Source organism: Pseudorca crassidens, chromosome X, assembly GCF_039906515.1.
Source record: "Pseudorca crassidens isolate mPseCra1 chromosome X, mPseCra1.hap1, whole genome shotgun sequence".
NCBI classification, from domain to species: Eukaryota; Metazoa; Chordata; class Mammalia; order Artiodactyla; family Delphinidae; genus Pseudorca; species Pseudorca crassidens.
This window is the reverse complement of record NC_090317.1, coordinates 103,447,687-103,468,916: the sequence shown is the minus strand read 5'-3', so window position 1 is coordinate 103,468,916 and position 21,230 is coordinate 103,447,687. Positions and strand designations below refer to the sequence as shown.

The window sequence follows — 21,230 nt, the reverse complement described above, 5'->3', positions numbered from 1 at the left end:
AGGAATGTAACTTATTACTATTTAATTTTGTCGGCATTCTTGAATAAGCTAAGGACATCTAGGTGTATATCTTTGAATTTTACAAAGAGAAAGACAAAGGTGAATAAGACAAACCAAAATTTGACTAAACTTTACTTTGCTTTTCATTTTAAAACCACAGCATTCTTTCACATTTCCAAGAAAATTCCTATTCCAATGCCATATTATCTCAGTCCAGAACCCCAACCCCAGAAAGATGCAAGGAGTTTTCACATCGTACTACACAGTACCTAAACTCTTACGCTTAAACCTGATAAACAACAACAAATATGTGATCCATGTCATTTATAAACTTGGATTCTGAATCTAAAGAAACATTCTAGTGAAAGAAACATTTGAAAGATACTAGTGTAAAACAGGAACACAAAGAACATATATATTATGATCTTTCCAGCCCCAGCTTAGCCTCTCACTACTGAAAAGGTTGGCAGCGTTGGTCAAACACAAAGTGAAGAAGCTGCCTCAGACCTCACTAAGGGTGGGAGGAACTGCTAGACATGACCTTGGAAGGCGCACTGGCCTTGACTCGAGTACCAGCCCTGGCTGCAGCTCGGGCTCGGGCTCGGGCTTGGGCTCTCTCTTCCTCATCTCTCAAAGCCTTTTCATAATGGGCTGGAAAGGCACTGGGGACGGTACCAGTGATCCTGGCCACAAACTCCAGGACTTCCATCTTGGTGGTTTCAGCGCGGGCTCTCCGGCCCCACAGGAACTCATAGCGCGGGGGATCGCTGTCGCACACCTGACGACACACCAGGTACTTTTCCTGCACCAGATCTTCTGTGATAAGCTTCCTGGGCTCCCCAAAGATTATGTGACACCTTCCAACATAAACACCCAAAACATTCAGGTATTTCCAGATCTCCTCCTCAGAGGCGCGGTCGCCACGCAAGAAGATCACACCGAGGAGAAGCATCAGAAGCCCATTCTTCTGAAACCGCCCGCCACTGCTCTGACGCCCATCATCGCTGACATGTAGCTTGCTGACAAGGGTATAGGAATCACCACCCGGCTTGACTTCCTTCAACTCAAGACCAAAGATCAGCTGAACGCACTCAGCAGCTCTCCTGAGGATCTCAGGGAACTTCCCCTTGTACCTTTTGTTCACAAGCTTCAGCAAGTCTGCCTTTATAATGGGCTCTTCCATTGTATACTTCTCCAGCAGGAATTCTATCAACATTCCCACCTTCTTGATCAGAGGATCTCTCTGAAAGCTCTCACCAGAGGCTGAGGCGCGGGAGGAACTTTTCCTTGCTTGAACCGGGCCCTTGGCACGCACATCAGATCCTGGGCCTGAAACCCCTGCAGCACGAGAGCTAGTGGCTGGGGCTCCCTGAGGCTCCTGGCGAGTGCCAGCAGCAGGGGAGCTCGGGGGAGTACCCCGAGAAAGAGAAGAGGAGCACGAGGGTGACCCTTCTCTCTGTGCTGCAGTGGCCTGAGCACCCCCGAGATTCTGGGTCTCCCTCCGGGCCTGGTGGCGCTTCTCACGGGCACGGAGCTTACTCTTCTGCCCCCGAGGCATGACTATGGGCAGGGACAGCAAGCGGGGGAGTGGGCAGGAGAGCAGGTGATGCTGGAACCTGGAGGAGGGAAGGTGAGAGGGTGTGAGCACCTTCAGCAGGGAGGTCCCACCCTGACTTGAAGAAGGCCGCTCTGCACGTTTCCTTGAGGGCACTGCTCTAGGAACCACTAGGCTCTTGTTCTTGGTCAGCCTGTCCCGAGAACCCAGGGTAAGAAGCGAGAGTGAGTGAGCCTCAGGCTACAGCCTGCCAGCCCTGCCTGTGGCTGACGGCGGTGACCACAGATCCTGGTAGGGTAGGCCCTCTCTGGGTTCCAAGGGTCCCTTTCGTTCACAAACAGGATTGTCACATCGACTCTTGGTAGGGCCGGGACCTCTTTCCTGTGCTACTCTAAAGGTGACACCTCAGAGCTCCCTGGGGCCCACGAGAAGGAACTGAGTCATGGACACTGTCGGGGTGCACAGCGCTGACACTTCTGTGGGGCCTGCTCTGTCCTGAACTCGTTGGTCCTCAACCATTCAGCGTCCTCATCTTGTCGATACCAAGGGTCTGGGACCCCTCCTGCTGCCCCTGGTGCGGCACCTTCAGACGAAGGATCTCGTCTCCCTTAGAAATGATACAAAGAAATGAGGAGCCTCCGCCTGACAACCATGCTCCAGGCCTTCAAGGTCTGAGCAGAGGCCTGGGCAGGACTCTTTATTATGCCTTTGATTCGGTGGAAGGGGGGTGTGCTACCTTCAGTCGTCAATCACAGTCCCCACTGGGTCTCCTGGGAGGATCTGGGGGCTCCTTTCTCTCTTGACTTGAGGACATTTCCTCACAGTACGGCCCACAGCTCCCTGAGACCGAACAGTGGAAGTGACGATGGCCTTACCTGGCCAGAGCGCCCCTAGTCTCCAGAGGCTGAAAGCTGCAGCAGGCAGGCTGAGGCCCTATAACGTGTGGTCCTCCCTCACGGTCCCCATTTCTCACTCAGGGGAGGGTCTACGGTTCCTCCCTCTGCTGACCCATCACACCAAGATGCTGACTTCCCTGTGAGTTCCGAGTGGGGAACTGATGGGCACTTCTGCCTCACATCTGTGCCCGGGGGCGCCTCTAGGAACGACAATGGAGAGGGACTCTGCGCGGTCCCCGCTGGCACGGGGTGGACTTCCCCCCACAGTCCTCAGCATCTTCTCCGTGAGTCCTGGCAAATCCCGGAAATCCTCCCTCCGCTGATCTGAGTTCGCTTGCATTACATTAAGATTCTCACCTTCCTGAGATCCCCAAGATGAAAGAAAGGGTGAGCCACTGCCAGTCACCCCCATCCATGCCCTCCCTGGGTTGGTAGCAGGGGCTGGACTCCGCGGGACCCCACTGTTGCGGCATCGTTGGCCTCTTTCGCCCTCACTCAGACGGCATCTACGCTCCTCCCTCAGCCCACCTGAGTCTTCTGGCCTCAGATCAAGGCCCACATCTGCCTGGGTCCCTGGGGCCCGAAGTGAGGGGTGACACATCAGGGTACCTCTACCTGGGGTGTCCCAGGGCTGAGGGGGGTGGGAGTTTGTGGGCCCCCACTGCTTTGGGTGGGTGTGCATCTACATCATCCCTCAGTGTCCTCACCCTGACGCACAGCAGGACTTGGACATCCTCTGTGTCTTGACTTGACGTCTATCCCCTCATACTAAGGCCCCCAACTCCCCGAGACCCGCTAGAAAGAAAATTTTCTTGTCTCTCTAGCTACAACTGTGTGTGGACTTGCAATGCTGACAGGCAGGAAGAGATTCTGTGGCCCTCACTATTGTGGTGTAGGTGGTCCCCTCAATTCTCAGGGTCCTCTCCTTGGTTCCTGGCATTACCTGGAAATCCTCTGGCTGCTCACCTGAGCCCATACTCCCATCAAGGAGGTTCCTCACCTCCCTGCCATGGTCCGGGAAAACGTGAGTGATATTCATCAGGTCACCATGCCTGAGTCTCCCTCCCAGGTCTGAGAGTAGGGATGAGATTCTATGTGGTTCACTTCTTTCTGGGTGGGGCTCCCTCAGGTTCACTCGGTGTTACCACCTTGACTCTCGTTAGGAACCAGGCTTCTTCCCTATGTTGAATGAGGCCTCTCCCATTAAACCCAAACCCTGACGTCCCTGAGACCACCCTTGGAGGAACTGAGAGGGCAATTCAGCCGGAGAGCTCTAAACCTGGCTTCCCAGGGTGAAGGCAGAGGTGGCACTTTGTGGGGTCTCCTCTGTTCTGGGGGAGTCGGTTGTCTCATTCCTCACATAGAATTTGTGCCTTGACATCGATCATGGCCTGGGACTCCCCTTCTTCTGCTGAACCGGGAAGCCAGCCCTTAAAGCAAGGCCCTCATCTCCCTCAGACCCCACAGGCAGAAGTTAGGCGGCACCTGAGCCTGCCAGCTCTGCCCTGGGCCTCCCGGGGCTAACGGCAGGGGCGGCATGAGATGCAGCTCTCTCCACTGTGTATGGAGCAGTCTCCATTTCCTCACTCAGGATCTTCACCTTGACTCTGAACCCTGCCTGGGACTTTGCCCTCTGCTGACGTGAGCCCATGACCGTCAGAAAAGGTCCTCATCTTCCTGGGACCTGAGCTTACAGTCAGAGTGAGCCTCATTCTGCCAAAGCTGATCTGGGGCTCGGCTACGCCTGGTAACAGCAAGGGTGGGACTCTCCGACCCCACTGTTCTGGAGTTGGTGGCTCCCTCAGTCCTCATTCAGGACTCTGGCGTCCAGTCCGGGTAGGGTTTGGGATTCCTCCCTCCACTGACCCGAATCTACATGCCTCAGACCGCAGCTCTCACCTCCTTGAGTAGCTAGAAGAGAAGTCGGGGGCTCCACATCCCGGCTACCTTATCTGGGGACTCCCAGGTCTGAGAGCAGGGCTGCTGATTTGTGCAGTTCCCTGTTTTCACGAGAGGTCTGCTTACTAACACTGATGGTCCTACCTCTGCTTCTTTTAGGGCCAAGTCTCCTCCCTAAGCCTAATGGGGTTGCCTTATCTATCCATCCATCCATCCATCCATCCATCCATCCATCCAACTACCTCTTGTTTTACATTTCACACCCTTTACGCATTTACTTCGTAACTGGTAGTTTGTATCTCTTAATTGTCCTCACCTAATTTCTCTCCTCCCCCCAACCACGTTTGTTCTCTGTATCTATAACTGTTTCTGTTCTGTTGTTTGTTCATTTGTTTTGTGTTTCAGCTTCCACGTGTAAGTGAAATCATACAGTATTTGTTTTTCTCTGTCTGACTTATTTCACTTAGAGTACAGAACACCCTCTTGGTCCACGCCCCCGCCCTTTCTTTTTGGCCCCACTATGTGGCATGTGGGATCTTAGTTCCCCCACCAGGGATCGAACGTGCGCCCCCTGCAGTGGAAGCGAGGAGTCTTAACCACTGGACCGCCAGGGAAGTCCAGCCCCCTTTCCATAAAGGCCTTTCTCTACCCGAACGTCCCCTAGCCCCCAACCCCACTTCCCACCCCAGGCAGAAATGAGGGATTCTCTCAGCCTGAATTACTCTAGAGCATCGCGCGAGTGAAGGCGGGAGGGGGCCCCGTGCAGTCACGCCTTTAGGAAGGAGGGACCCTTGTCAGCTCTGAAGGTCCCACTTTTCACCTGCTGGGGACAAGACTACACCCTTTGCCTAAGAAGCCGGCCCCTCTAGACAAAGGCCCTCCACTCTCTTGAGGCCCTCCAGACGGCAACTCCTCTGACATATACGTCAGATCAGGGTCCCACGCTGCTGATGGCAGGCAGGGGCGGGAGGCGGGGGGTCACCTCTGTTAAGTGGGGAGAGGGGAGGGAAGGTCCCTTCAGGCTACATTCAGGTCCTCACCGTGGCTCCGGACGAGTCCTGAAAACCCACGCTGGGGCGAACAAACGCCGCGGCTCCCGGTCGGGCTCCTCGCTTCCGAAGCGGAAGTCGGGGGGAGCCGCATCCGGCGCTGCGTGGGGTCTCCGAGGGCTGACGGCAGGGGCGGGACTCTGCAGGAACGCCCACTGTTCAGGGGTCAGTGGTCCCTGCGTCCAGCTGGTGCCGTCTATCAGAGCCCGGGACCCCTCCCTCTATGGTCCCGTGTCCTCCAGCCTCCGAACCAAGCCCTCACCTCCCCGAGGCCCTAGTAGGGGGAAGTCAGGGCACTGCTCCGACCATCTCTGCCTGACAAGACGGGCGCCACCTTGTGAGCCTCCCTCCTTGGGGGAGAGACCCCCTCATTAGCACTGAGGGTCCTCATCTTGACTCTGGTTATGGCCAAGACGTCCCCCTCTGCAGAACTGGAGTCTGATCCTGCTAGATGAGGCCCTTCCCTCCCTGAGATCACTCGGGTGGAATGAGGGGATGACTCAGCAGTAGCTCTTCTGGGTCTCCCAGGGCTAAGAACTGTACAGAATTCTATTTGGCCCGCTCTGCTTTTGGGGGTCCCCTCATAACACTCAGCATCGTCACATGAATTCTTGTTAGGGCTCAGGTCTCTATCTCTCTCTCTGCAAAACTGAGGCCAACCCCATTAGACAGAGACCCTCACCTCACTGAGACTTTCCAGGCTGAAATCAACCTGACATCTATGGCCAGAGCTTCCCGGGGATGACAGCATCAGAGATTTTTCCGGGGCCTCCTTTTATGCTGTGCGTGCTACCCTTAGTCCACATTCAGATCCTCACCTTGACACATGATCAATCCTGTAACTCCACTCTCTGCTTTCCTGAAGCTGCTTGTCTTACATCAAGGTCCTACTCTCCTAAGAATTCCAAGTTAAAAGTCAGGGTGATCCTCATATGACCACAGTGAATTAACTGACTCATGATCAGCCTCAGGCTGGGAGGAGTGGAATGGCGCGAGCTCTGGACAAATTCAGACCAGAGGTCCAGTCCCAGCCATGTGACCTATTAGCTGTGTGAACTCAGGTCCATCACCAAGCTCTGTGAGCCTCAGGTGAAGTGGCTTTGTTAAGCCCTATTTTGCAGGGCTAGTGGCATGCAGGTAATGTATGTAAAACACCTGGCACAGCGCCTGGACCACATTGAGACTTTACACAATGTCTGTTTTTACCATGATTATGATTATTTTGGCTGCAGATGATACCACCCACCCTGAAGGAATTTTTAAATCCAGGAGATATCAGAATATGTGGCATTCTAGGACATGGAACACCAAATCAGTCCAAAGTGCTGTTTACAAAGAATCTTTAATTTCCCCAATAAATCAAATATGAAAATTACATTTTCCTTCCAACTGAATGAAATTCAAATATTCTAGAATTTGCTTCCAAGACTAACTCTTTCTTCCTTCCAAGCTGCCCTTTCATCTAAACAACCCCTATCGTCATTAATTTTACCGTCACCGAAAATGTACACCTCTCGTAGACTTTGCGGAATTACAACCAAAAAAAAAAAAAAAAACTGAATGCGAATGCCCTTTTAATAGAATGGGCTCTGACTCCTTGTCCCCCAGCAAAGAGTATCAGCCCACTGGCTTCTGAGTTTCCAGTTTCAGACTACTGTCACCTTTATTTCAAAGACACTCCTTGGAGATGATGTGCATAAAACACCTAGGTTGTGCACTGTGTTCACCTGCACTGGGACAGGAGCACGGGGCACGTTCCATCCCTGCCCTGGGTGGAGATTTCTCTCTGGTTTACTCATGATTTCAAAGTAACTGTTAAGGGCAGTTTTCCATTCCAGGCTTAAGTCTCTCAACTCTGAGACCCACCATCTGAGGGTCTGACCCCTGTTCAGTGTTTCCACGGCCTCACTGGCTGGCTCACCATACGGCCTAACTTAAAATTATCTCCCACTGCAGGACTTTTATATTGTCCTAAAGTCTCAAAGTGCCTTGCATCAGGACATTTACACTAGACTCCTCATGAGGAACCCCTCAACCCCCACTTCTTACCCCTGATTTTTATTGGGCCTTTAGATCTTCGTTCACCAGCTGCTTTCTATGAATGCTGCTCTTAGACTCTAGAATTCTACAGGCAGGGGTTGGGTCTATGTTTCTTAGCATCCCCAGTACCATCCAAAAGCCTTCTGAAGAGCAGACGCTAAATTGATATTTGAACAATTAAAGATCAGGGCTTCCCTGGTGGCACAGTGGTTAAGAATCCGCCTGCCAATGCAGGGGACACGGGTTCGAGCCCTGGTCCGGGAAGATCCCACATACCGCGGAGCAACTAAGCCCGTGCGCCACAGCTACTGAGCCTGTGCTCTAGAGCCCGCGAGCCACAACTGCTGAAGCCCACGTGCCACAACTACTGAAGCCCACGTGCCTAGAGCCCGTGCTCTGCAATGAGAAGCCACCGCAGTGAGGAGCCCACGCACCACAATGAAGAGTAGACCCACTCGCCGCAACTAAAGAAAGCCCTTGCAGCAACCAAGACCCAACGCAGCTAAAAATTAATAAATTAAAAAAAAAGAGCACGTGTGCAAGAAGGCAAAATACTGTGATTTCACTTCTCCCACATTCTTAAATAAGCTAACCGAAACCAGGTATATATACTTCAATTTTACAAAGAAAGACTAAAAGGAATAAAACAAACCAAGAAGTGAATACCTCTTCAGTTTTTTTTTCTGTATCTCATGATCACACAGACTTTACTGTGGAATAATTTCCTTTTTCACAAAAAATCCATATTCCAATGTTCCGAATGACAAGAAATGATTCGAGGATTTCCAGTTTGTGTTACATAATACCAAAATTCTTATTTCTCAACCTGATAAGCTGCACTAAATGTGTGAGTCATGTCATTAATAAACTTAGACTCTGAAGCTAAACACATCTTTAATTGAAAGGAACAACATTTAAAAATAGAAAAAAGAAAAATCTCCGATTTGTGCATATTGTCTAGGAACACAAATATATTATATGTTGTGTTCCCATGAGCCACACCTTGGCCCTCCACTAGTTGGAAGACTGACTGCTTTCTTTAAATACAATGTGAAGTATCCGCTCAGCCTTCACTAGGGACCGGAGGAGCTTTGGGACATGCCCTGGAACACCCACTGGCCAGCGTAGCAGTATGAGCCCTGGCTGCAGCTCTGGCTCAGGCTCTCTCTTCCTCATCTCTCAAAGCCTCTTCATACCAGGATGGGAAGGCACTGGGCTTGGTATCATTGACATTAGCCCCAAACTCACACATTCTTTTATATATCTATATCCATAACTATCCTGGAAGCACCCCATACTAGTTTACAAAGATCATGCTCATTCTTTTTTATAGCTACATAGTATAGTGCTCCACTCTGTGAATATACCATGTTTTTATCAATTAATATATTCACGGACATTGCAGTATTTTTACATTGTTGTGGATGTGCCTTCGGGGTTAATTTCTGAAAAATTGGAGTTACTGGCTCAAATGTAAATGCATATTTCCTTTTGTTGTATCGCCAAATTCTGTTTATGTTCTAATCTCATTCTTTGACGTGTAGCTGTCCAGCTACACGTCAAAGAATGAGATTAGAACATTCTCTAACATTACATACAAAAATATACTCAAAACCAATTGAAGACCTAAATATACGAGTGGAAACCATAATGCTCCTAGAAGATAACATGGGTGGAACACTCTTTGACATAAATCATAGCAATATTTTTTTAGATCTGTCTCCTAAAGCAAAGGAAATAAAAGCAGAAGCAAACAAATGGAATATAATTAAAGTTAAAAGCTTTTGCACAGCAAAGGAAACCACTGACAAAATGAAAAGACAACCTGTGGAATGGGAGAAAATATTTGAAAATGATATGCTCAATAAGGGGTTAACATCCAAAATATATAAACAGCTCATATAACTCAACAGTTAAAAAAAACCCCAAATAACCCAATCGAAAAAATGGGCAGAAGACCTAAATAGACATTTTTCCAAAGAAGACATACAGGTGGCCAACAGGCAAATGAAAAGATGGTCAACATCATTAATCATCAGATAAATGCAAATTAAAACTACCATGAGGTATTACCTCACATCTATCAGAATGGCCATCATCAAAAAGAACAGAAATAACAAATGCTGGCAAGCACGTGGAGATCTGTACACTGTTGGTGGGAATGTAAATAGGTGTAGCCACTGTGGAAAACAGTATGGAGGTTCCTCCAGAAACTAAAAATAGAGCTACCATATGACCCAGCAATTCCACTCCTGGGTATGTATCCAAAAGAAACAAACAAACAAACAAAAAAACAACAACGCCACCCCCTCACTAAGTTGGATGGTCTCCTTCAGGTTCTCGATGGTTCTCTGAGTCTAAGGGTTTCCACCGCTCATCTACCCTTCCCCCCAGCTTCGTCTACATGCCTCTGACCCCACCCTCCCAGTCCAACCTCTCTGTTTAGTAAGAAGGTGCCTGTGTCTGGCAGAGCCAGGATAGGATGAAAAGACTCCTTCCCAGCCGCCCGGATAATCAAGAGTTTTGACCGGATCTTTGAGCACACACCAGGACTGTGAGGGGCCAGAGGAAAAGCACAGACTATGGTGCTGAAAGGGATTAATAAGGAACTTAGTGATTTGGCCCGTGACCCTCCAGCACACTGCTCTGCAGGTCCAGCTGGGGATAATATGTTTCATTGGCAAGCCACAATTATGGAAGCTAATGAAAACCCATATCAAGGTGGTGTATTCCTTTTGACAATTCATTTTCCTACAGACTACCCCTTCAAACTACCTAAGGTTGCATTTGCAACAAGAATTTATCATTCAGACATTAACACTAATGGCAGCATTTGTCTCAATATTCTAAGATCACAGTGGTCTCCTCCTTTAATTGTTTCTAACGTTCTTTCATCCATTTGTTCACTGCTATATGATCCAGACCCAGATGACCCCCCCTAGTGCCATAGACTGCATGGATCTATAAAACAGAGAGAGAGAAGTACAAAAGAATTTCTCAGGAACGGACTCAGAAGTATGCCAGGTATGCTACCTTAAAGTCAGAATAACCTGCATTATAGCCAGAATAAACTTTAAATTACTGTTAAAAAAGGAAAAAAGCACTAATTCGAAAAGATGCATGCACCCCAATGTTCATAGCAACATTACTGACAATTGCCAAGATGTATATACCACATCTTCTTTACACACACACACACACACACACACACACACACAATGGAATACTAGTCAGCCACAAAAAAAGAATGAACTTTTGCCATTTTGCAACAACATGGATGGAGTTGGAGGGTATTATGCTAAGTGAAATAAAAGATAGAGGAAGAAAAACGCTGTATGATACCACTTATATGGAGAATTTCAAAAATAAAGCAAACTAGGGAAATATGACAGACTCACAGATATAGAGAACAAACTAGTGGTTACCAGTGGGAAGAGGCAAGGGGGAGGGGCAGGGGAAGGATAGGGGATTAAGAAATACAAAATACTATGTATAAAATAAATAAGCGGGTTTCCCTGGTGGCGCAGTGGTTCAGAGTCCGCCTGCCGATGCAGGGGACACGGGATCGTGCCCCGGTCCGGGAAGATCCCACATGCCGCGGAGCGGCTGGGCCCGTGAGCCATGGCCACCGAGCCTGCGCGTCTGGAGCCTGTGCTCCGCAACGGGAGAGGCCACAACAGTGAGAGGCCGGCGTGCCGCAAAAAAATAAAAATAAAATAAAAATAAAAATAAATAAGCTACAAAGATATATTGCACAACAAACGGTATATAGCCAATATTTTATAATAACTGTAAATGGAATATAACCTTTAAAAATTGTGAATCACTCTGTTGTGTACATGAAACTTATAAAATATTGTACATCAACTATACCTCAATTAAAAAAGATCTACTCTCTTAACAACTTTCAAATATACAATACAGTATTATTAACTATAGTCGCCATGCTGTACATTACATCCCCAGGACTTCTTTATTTTGTAAATGGTTTGTACCGTTTGGCCATTTACACCCATTTCATCCATCCTCCACCCCACACCTGTGGCAACCACCAATCTGTTCTCTGGGTGTTTTTTTTTTTAAATTTCCACATATAAGTGAGATCATATAATATTTGTCTTTGTCTGTCCCTCTGTGTTATTGCAAATGGCAGGATTTCCTTTTTTTTTTTTAAATGGCTGAATAATATCCGAGGGAGAGTGAGAGTATGACTGTGTGTGTGAGTGTGTGTGTATCACATTTTCTTTATCCATTCATCCATCAATGAACACTTACGTTGTTTTCATGTCTTGGTTATGGTAAATAAATGAATATGGGGGGGTGCAGATATCTTTTCAAAAAAGTTGTTGTTCTCTTTTCCTTCAGATAAATTTCCGGGAGTGGAATTGCTGGATCGCACGGTAGTTCTATTTTCAATATTTTGATGAACCTCTATACTGTTTTCCATAGTGGCTGCATCAATTTACAGTCCCATAAACTCATATTTTCTTGAATAATTTAAGCACATCCTAAATGCAAAAGGTATATATCTTTTCCTGACTTTAAAAGGTGTATATCTTTTAAATTTTGGAAAAGAAAGACTGAATGGAGTACACCAAACCCATAGGTGAACAATTTTAATTTGTTTTCTCTATCTTCTTATCCTATTTTACTGGGGAGTTCTTTTACATTACCAAGGATATCCCTATTCCAATTCCATGCAGTCTTGCTCTGGATCACATCGATGATTTAAAAATTTTCAATTTGTATTTCAAAAAACAAAATTCTTACTTCTAAATCTGATAAAGAGCAATAAGTGTGTGCCCATGTCATTCATAAGCTTGTTCTGAATCTAAATAAACTTTCTTTTGAAAAGAAGATCACTTGAAAATTACCAAAAAAATAAGCCAACAGGAATTTATGCATATCAGGAACACTGGTTAACAGGCTTTACCAACCACAAAGTGAAGAATCGGCCTCTACCTCACTAAGGGTGACAGGAGCGACTGGATGTGGCCCTGGAATGTGCACTGGCCATGGCAGTAGTGCCAGCCCTGGCTGAAGCCCTGGCTCGGGCTCTCTCTCCCTCATCTCTCAAAGCCTCTTCATACCAGGATGGGAAGGCACTGGGGACCCTATCATCGACCTTGGCCAAAAACTCCAGGACTTTCATCTTGCTGGTTTCAGCTTGGGCTCTTGATCGCTGTCGCGCATCTGATGATACACCAGGTATTTTCCTGCACCAAATCTTCTGTGATAAGCTTCCTGGGCTCCACCAAGATGAAGTGCCTCTTTCCATCAAAAACACCCAAAACATTCAGGAATTCCCAGATCTCCTCCTCAGAGGCGCGGTCGCCATGCAAGAAGATCACACCGAGGACAGGCATCAGGGGCCCATTCTTCCGAAACCGCCCGCCACTGCTCCGACGCCCATCATCGGTGAGATCTAGCTTGCTGACAAGGGCATAGGAATCACCACTCGGCTTGACTTCCTTCAAGTCAAGGCCGCAGACCAGTTCCATGTGCTCAGTGGCTCTCCTTAGGATCTCAGGGAATTGTTTCCTGTACATTTTGTTGACAACCTTCAGCATGTCTACCTTCATGATGGGCTCTTTTATATTTCTGCAGTAGGAATTGCATCAACATCCCTGCCTTCATGGTTAGAAGGTCCTTCCGTAAGCTCTCAGTGGAGGCTGAGGCTTTAGAGCCACGTGCACTTTCTCATCTTGGCTCTTGACATCTTTTTCGGACATTGTGCATGAAATAGCTGAGAAGTAACGATGGTGGATGTGGATCTCTGAGGCTCCTAGGAATGCCAGCCACCGGGGAGTCCAAGGAAACATCCCCAAAACAGGAGAGGAAGAGAAGGGGGACTCTTCCCTGCTCAGTGGTTTGAGCACCCTGGAGATCCTGGGTCTCACCCCGGGCATGCTGGCATTTCTCACGAGCACTGAGTTTACTCTTGTGACCCTAGGGAATGATGAGTGTGATCAGGAACAGCAGGCGGGAGTGTGGGTGATGCCCGCACTTGGAGGAGGGAGGAGGAGGGGGAATGAGATGATGTGAGGACCTTCAGCAGGGAGATTCCACGTAAGCTTTAACCAAGTCCATCTCTGCAGGTTTCCTTGAGGGCACTGCCCTAGGACTCTGCAGGGCTCTTGTTCTCCTGGTCAACCTGTCCCTGAGAACCCAGTGGAGAAACGGTGAGCCTTAGGCTGCAGCCTGCCTGCCCTGTGTTTTACTGACTAGAGTGACAGCATGGTTGATAGTGGGGCCACTTGTGTTTTTCAGTGTAGGGGGTCTTCTATGTTTAGCTTCAGGATTATCATGACAGCTCTTGGCAAGGCCTGGAAACTCCCCTCTCTGTTACTCTAAAGGTGACACCCCAAAGCTCTCCGGGACCCACAAGAAGGAAGTGAGAGGGGCACCTCAGCCCACCACTCTTATCAGGGGGAACCCAGTAGTTAAAGCTCTGTGGGTACCTCTCTGTCCTGAGCTTGTTAGATCCTAAGTCATCATTTGGAGTCCTCACTTGGATACCGCACAGGGTCATGGACTCTTCCTTTTGCTGACTGAGGGCTGGACCTTCAGACCAAGGATCTCACCTCCTTCCAGAACTCATAAAAAATGGGATGGGGATCCATGAAAGAAATAATTGATAAGCTAGATTTCATTCCCTTAAACTTCTAATCTGCAAAAATACACCATCAAGAGAACAAGAAGATGAGCTACAGTCTCAGAGGAAATATTTGCAAAAGACAGATCTGATGAAGGCTTTTATCCAAAATATACAAAGAACTCTTAAAATTCAATAAGAAGGAAACTAACAACCCGATTTAAAAAATGGACAAAAGATATGAACAGATACCTCACTAAGGAAGAGATACAGATGGCAAACAAGCATATGAAAAGATGCTCACCATCATGTACCATTAGGGAACTGCAAATTAAAATTACAACCAGAAACCACTACGTGCCAAAATCCAGAGGACTGACAGCACCAAATGCTGGTGAGGATGGGATTCAACAAGAACGCTTTCATTGTTGGTGGTGATGCAAATGGTATAGCCACTTTGGAAGCCAGTTTGCAAGCTTCTCAGTAAACTAAACATATTCTATACTGTTGGTGGGAATGTAAATTGGTCCAGTCACTATGGGAAACAGTATGGAGGCTCCTCAAAAAATCAAAAATAGGGCTTCCCTGGTGGTGCAGTGGTTGAGAGTCCGCCTGCCGATGCGGGGGACGTGGCTTCGTGCCCGGGTCCGGGAGGATCCCATGTGCCGCGGAGCGGCTGGGCCCGTGAGCCATGGCCGCTGAGCCTGCGCGTCCGGAGCCTGTGCTCCGCAGCGGGAGAGGCCGCAGCAGTGAGAGGCCCGCGTACCGCAAAAAAAAAAAAAAAAAAGAAAATCAAAAATAACATATGATATTAACGGCAATCCCACTACTATCCAAAGGAATTGAAATCAGGACCTTGAAGAGATATCTGCATTCCCATGTTCATTGCAGCATTATTCCTAATAGCCAAGCTATGGAAGCAACCTAAATGTCCACCGATGGATGAATGGATAAAGTGTAAAGTATACATACAATGGAATATCATTCAGCTTTAAAAAGAAGCTAAAACTTCTCCAGCTATGACAGCGTGAATAAATCTAGAGAACATTATGTTCCAGTGAAATAAGCCAGACACAGAAGGACAAATACTACATGATGTCATTTATATGAGGAATCTAAAATAGTCAAAGTCAGAGAAGCAGAGAGTAGAGTGGTGGTTGCCAGGGGCTATGGAGATGGGGAAAATGAGAAGGTTTTAATCAAAAGTTACAAAGTTTCAGTTATGCAAGGTAAATCCTAGGGATCTACTATACAGCATAGAGTTTACAGTTAAGACTACTATATTGTACACTTTCTAACAGGTTAAATCTTATGGTAAGTGTTCTTATCACACACACAAAATAAAAAGGGTGGGAGGAAACATTTGGAGGTCATAGATATGTTTATGGCATAAACTGCGGTGACTGATAGTTTCACAAGTGGATACTTATCTCCGAACTCATCAATTTGTATACATTAAATATGTACGGTTTTTGTATGCCCATCCTACCTCAATAAATTGTTTTTTTTAAAAAAAAACAACTAAACATACTCTTACCATACAATCTAGTAATCATGCTCCTTGGTATTTACCAAAATGAGTTGGAAACTTACATCCACACAAAAACCTGCACACCGATGTTTATAGCAGCTTTACTCATAATTGCCAAAACTTAAAAGCAACAAAGGTGTCCTTCAGCAGGTAAATGGATAAATAATGGAATACTGTTCAGTGCTAGAAATAAATATCAAACCATGAAGAGACATGGAGGAACCTTAGATGTGTACTACTAAGTGAAAGAAACTAATCTTAAAAGGCTACATGCTGCGTGATTCCAACTACATGACATCCTGGAAAAAGGCAAAACTATAGAAAAAGCAAAAAGACCAGTGGTTGCCAGGGGTTGGGGGCAGGGAGGGATGAATAGAGCACAGAGAATTTTTAGGGTAGTGAAATTACTCTGTATGACACTATAATGGTAGATACAAGTCATCATACGTTCGTCAGAACCCACAAAGTGTACACCACCAAGAATGAAGCCTAATGTAACTCTGGACTTTGTGTGCTAATGATGTGTCAATGTAGCTTCATAGATCGTAGCAAACGGCCCACTCTGATGGCGGATGTTGATAGTGGGGGAGGTGTGAGCTGTGTCGGGGAAGAGGGTACATGGGAACTCCTTGTACTTTCTGCTCCATTTTGTTGTGAACCTAAAACTGCTTTAAAAAAAAATAAAGTGAACTAAAGAAAAAAACTGATGAGGGGTGGTGGTTGTTGCTCAGCCTCACACCCTTCCCTGGGGATTTAAGTCTTGAGTGCAGGTGCAGGGCCAGTTTTCCCCTCTATGCAAGAGTGGGTGGGCCTCTCAGTCCTCACTCAGTTTCCTTGATTTGACTCCTGGCAGGGCCTGAGGCTCCCCTCTTTCTCGACCTGAAGACATTTCTTCAGAGAAAGGCTCTTATTTCCCTGAGATCCAATAGGAGGTGAGGGTGGCCTTACTTGGCCACACCTGCCATGCCATGAGTGACAACTGTATCAGGCAGGTTGAGACCATATGATGGTGATCCCACTCAGGGTTCTAACTCAGTACCCTAAATCTGACTCACGTGAAGGCCTAAGATTCCCCCCTCTGCTGCCCTGGGACCTCCCCCTCAAACCAAGTTCCGCACTTTTCTGTGATCCCCGAGAAGGATATGAGGCCGTCTCTTCCTGACATTTACACCAGGATCTGTCACGGCAACAGGGAGGATTCTGTGAGGTCTCCGCTGATATGGGTTTGGTGGGCCCTGAACTCTTCAGGGTGCTCACCTTCCTCCTGGCGCACCTTGGAAATCCTATCTCTACTGACCTGAGTTGGCCAACCTCAGGCCAAAGTCTTCACTTTCTCAACCTCTTACGTGGAAATCAGGTTCAGCCACATCTTGACAAGGCTGTCTGGGGACTCTGAGGGCTGACGGCAGGGTCAGGAGTCCATGGGACACACTGTTCGGGGGTGGCGGGTGTGCTTCCTTCATTCCTCATTCAGGGTCCTCACCACCACATGTGGCAGAGACTGGGACTCCTCCCTCTACTGACCTGAGCTCATCCTCCTAGGTAGGACTCACAAGTCCCTGAGAACCCTGAAGAGTAAGTGAGGGCATGCTCAGGCTGACAACTTTGCCTGGCATGTTGCTCTCCCCAGGCCACCCGTAAGGGGCCCTTCATCGTGGCTCCTGTTTCTTGATTAAAGGCTTCCTGGGAAAGGGCCCATCCCTGAAAACTCTTGACCGGTTTCCCTATTGCAAACCCTTCAGAGACTGGGTCTCCGTCCCAGGAGTGATGTGAAGTAGGGAAGTTGTAACACAAGGCAGGATGGATGTGCTGTCAAAGAAAAAAAATACATTGGTTTTTCCCTTCTCTTTACCAGCAAGACTTAGCCTTTTATGTAACTTCTCTTTGAATAGATTTAACTTCCAAATGCGAAGGGCTGTCCAGCATGATTTTCTGAGCCCCTGATCTTTTGAGGTTATCTGACTTTGGATATGTAGATGATCATACTGTCACTAAATATCTTCCTCTGCTTTCTTCACCCTTTTCAACTATTTTGAGACGCTTATTGCTGTGCTTATGTATTCCCATCCAGTGTTTTGGGCACAGAGTCCTCCTTTTTATCACCTGAGATATATTTTGTAGTGAGTGAGAAGTAAGGTGAATTAAGGAACACAAAGTTGGCCTCGGGCTGGGAGGAATGGAAAAGTGTGGGCGTCAGACTTAGTTAGGCCAGGAGTCTAGTTCCAACACTGTCACTTAACAGCTGTGTGAAACTGAACACATTACCAAACTCTGTGAGCCTCGGTCTTTTCATCTGTGAAATGGGTTTGAGAAGCTCTGCCTTGGGGACTGATAGAATTTATATAATGCCTGTGAAGTGCCTGGCCCATTGCCTGGCCGGTACTGAGACTTTCAAGGATGCCAGTTCTTACTATGATTAATTTGTCCCCTGGAGTTTCAACCCACTACACTGAGATTTAACTTTCAATCCAGGAGATGCCAGAGAATAAGCAGGGCTCTAGGGCAAAGAAACCCCTATCACGCAAAATCCTGCTTAGCAAGGAAAACTAGTATTTCCCTGTTAGAGTATGTCATTCAAGGTCAACATGAGGTAGACTTCCTCAGTAGATGCAACACGAAGCTCTAAAATGTTTCACGGACCTAAAACGTACCTCCCTCTCAGCTGCCCTTCTTTATAAACCACTCCCACTTTCATTCATTTAACCACCCACGAATATCTATTCCTTGCCTAGAGTTTGCCAAATTACAATCAAGATAACTTAATTTGAATGATTTTTTTTCGTGGAGTGGGCTCTGGCTCCCCCAACTAGGGCAAAGAGTGCCAGACCAGTGGCTTCTGGGCACCCCCACCCCTCAGGGGAGTACCACCCTTATTTCTCAGAAACTCCCTGGAGACATGACAGCGTGAATAAAACATCTAATTTGCATAGTGTTCACCTGCACTGGGACAAGAGCACAGGACACATTCTATTCCTGCCTCAGGTGATTTCTCTCTGATTTACCCACAACCCCAAAGTAAAAGGAGACCTCGAAGATATTGCAGGTTTGGTTCCAGACCCCCAAAATAAAGTGAATAGCACAATAAAGTGAGTCACAAGGATTTTTTGGTTTCCCAGTGCTCTTACAAAATTTATGTTTACACTATACTGCAGTCTATTAAGCGTGCAATAGTATTATGTCAAGGAACAATGTACATACCTTAATTAAAAAATACATTTTTGCTAAAAAATGCTAACCATCATCTGAACCTTCAGCGAGTCCATCTTTTTGCTGGTGGAAGGTGTGAAATATTGTGAGAATTACCAAAATGTGACACAGAGACATGAAGTGAGAATACGTTGTTGGAAAAATGGCACTGAAAGACTTGCTGGAAGCAAGGTTGACACAAACCTTCAATTTGTTAAAAAAAGAAAAGAAAAAGCACTATCTGTGAAATACAATAAAGCAAAGCGCAACAAAATGAAGTGTGCCTGTAACTGCTAAGGGCAGTTTCCCATTCCAGGCTTTGTCTTTCAACTGTACGGCCCACCATCTGAGGATCTGGCCCCTGCTCAAAATTATCAGTCTCATCTAGCCCACCACGCACCTAACTTATAATTACCTCCCACTGAAGGACTTACATTTTTCCCAAGGCCCACCACTGCCTTGCATCAGGGAATTTACATTTGACTGCTATCATGTGAAACCACCCCTTCTCCTTTCTTATCCTGCCTTTTCATTTGACCTTTTGGTCTTAGAGTATACATCACCATTTTCTTTATATGGTAGCTGCTTCTCGGCTCTATAATTTTATGGTCAGTGGCTAGGTCTCCTTCTTCTCAGCTCTCACAGTACTAGCAAGGAGCCTTCTAAGAGCAGATGCTCAATTCATGTTTGGGGAATAAACGAGCCTGTGAGCATGAGGTCTAATTTATTATGATTTAATTCTACATTTTTGAATGAGCCAAGCACATACTGTTATTTCTAATTTTATAAAACAGAGTAAAAGGAATTAGTAAACCAAATATTGACCATCTTACTTTTTCTATACTATACTACATACAGTATACTATACTATACTTAACTTTTTCACATTTTCAAGGAATTGCATATTGCAATGCCATGTTATCTTCCACCAAATTACTAAATAAGATGGAAGTTTTCCCAATATGTTTTACAAAACAGCAAAACTCTTATTCTTAAACCTGATAAACAACAGTAAGTATGACTGATGTAATTCATAAACTTACATTCTAACGCTAAATAAAATTTCATTTAGGAGTAACGTTTGAAAAACAGCAAAAAACAAAGACGTATTTCCAAATTCCCCATACAGAACAGGAACACAAAGGTATTATACAGTGTTCCCTCTGTCACACCCAGCCCTACACTACTTGAAATATTGAATGCTCTCTTCAGCCACAAAGTGCAGAATTTGCCTCAGATTCTGTGTGGGAGGAGCTGGACAGAACACTGGAACATCCACTGGCTTGGGCTCTCTCTTCCTCATCTTTCAAAGCCTCTTCATACCAAGACTGGAAGGCACTGGGGACGGTGTGATTGACCTTGGCCAGGAACTCCAGGACTTTCATCTTGCTGGTTTCGGCATGGGCTCTCGGGCCCCACAGGAACTCGTAGCACGCTGGATCACTGTTGGCCACTTGCCGGTATTCCAAATACTTCAGCTTCACCCAATCTTGGGTGATGAGCTTCTTGGGCTCCCCAAATATGAAGTGCCTCTTCCCAGCATAGACTCTCATCTTATTCAGGAATTCCCAGATATTCTCCTCTGTGGCGCAGTTGCCCTTCATGAGGATCACAGCCAGAATGTACATCAGGAGACCGGTCTTGGGTAACCCGCTGCCACGGCTCATGGTCCCATCGTTGGGGAGAGCCATTTTGCTGACAAAGGTATAAGTATGCTTGGTACGGTCGACCTCCTTTAAGTCAACACCAAATAGCATCTCCATGCTGAAGGAAGCTCTTCTGAGGATCTCAGGGAATCGATTTTGGTACTTCTTAGCGATAAACTTCAGCATATGTGCTTTCCTAACAGGCTTTTTCATTTTATACATGTGCACCAGGAACTGCACCAACACACTCGCTGTCCTCCTTAGAGGGCCTTTTCGAGACCGCACGGCGGAGACGGGGGCCTGAGAGGAACTGTGCTTTTTCTTCATTTGGCCTTTGGCTCCTTTGTTTGATCTTGTGGGAGAAACACCTGCAGGATTAGTGGTGGTGGCTAGGGCCCCCTGAGGACTCTTGAGAGTGCTACGTGACTTAGCACCCGGCTTTCTCCGAGTAGTAACCCCAAGAGAAGGACATGAAGACGAGGCGGCTTCCTCCTCAGCTGCAGTGGCCTGAGCACCCATCAGACCCTGGGTCCCACTTTGGGCCTGGCGGCGTCTCTCACGGGTGCGGAGCTTACTCTTCCGCCCCCGAGGCATGGTGACTGTGGTCAGGGACAAAAGGCAGGAACGCAGGTAGGACAGTGGGGTGATCTGGCAGAGATGCGAGAGGATGAGAGGGTGTGAGTGCCTACAGCAGGGAGGTACCACCCTGCCTTTAAGAGGGCCGCTCTTCAGGTTTCCATGTGGGCCCTGCTCTACGAACACACAGGACTCCTGTTCTGATCACCCTGTCCTCTCCTCTAAGAACCCTGTGGAAATAATTAAAGTGAGCCTCA

General features: G+C 47.1%; 2 protein-coding genes and 2 pseudogenes across 2 annotated transcripts; 1 reads left to right on the top strand and 3 right to left on the bottom strand.

Annotated features, from left to right (window-relative positions):
• Positions 1-440: 440 nt before the first annotated feature.
• LOC137216948 (melanoma-associated antigen B1-like) lies at positions 441-1,558 on the bottom strand. Its single transcript, XM_067723078.1, has one exon. The coding sequence runs from the start codon at positions 1,556-1,558 to the stop codon at positions 512-514; it is 1,047 nt and encodes a 348-aa protein (XP_067579179.1). The 3' UTR covers positions 441-511.
• An 8,447-nt stretch (positions 1,559-10,005) lies between these two features.
• On the top strand, positions 10,006-10,488 carry LOC137216707 (ubiquitin-conjugating enzyme E2 D3 pseudogene; annotated as a pseudogene).
• Positions 10,489-12,405: 1,917 nt separating this feature from the next.
• LOC137216706 (melanoma-associated antigen B4-like) lies at positions 12,406-17,218 on the bottom strand (annotated as a pseudogene).
• Positions 17,219-19,637: 2,419 nt separating this feature from the next.
• On the bottom strand, positions 19,638-20,991 carry LOC137216887 (melanoma-associated antigen B3-like). The gene has a single exon (XM_067723010.1). The coding sequence runs from the start codon at positions 20,989-20,991 to the stop codon at positions 19,960-19,962; it is 1,032 nt and encodes a 343-aa protein (XP_067579111.1). The 3' UTR covers positions 19,638-19,959.
• Positions 20,992-21,230: the final 239 nt, after the last annotated feature.

Coding starts and splice junctions, on each gene's coding strand:
- LOC137216887 (XM_067723010.1), bottom strand. CDS start 20,991: ATGCCTCGGGGGCGGAAGAGTAAGCTCCGCACCCGTGAGAGACGCCGC.
- LOC137216948 (XM_067723078.1), bottom strand. CDS start 1,558: ATGCCTCGGGGGCAGAAGAGTAAGCTCCGTGCCCGTGAGAAGCGCCAC.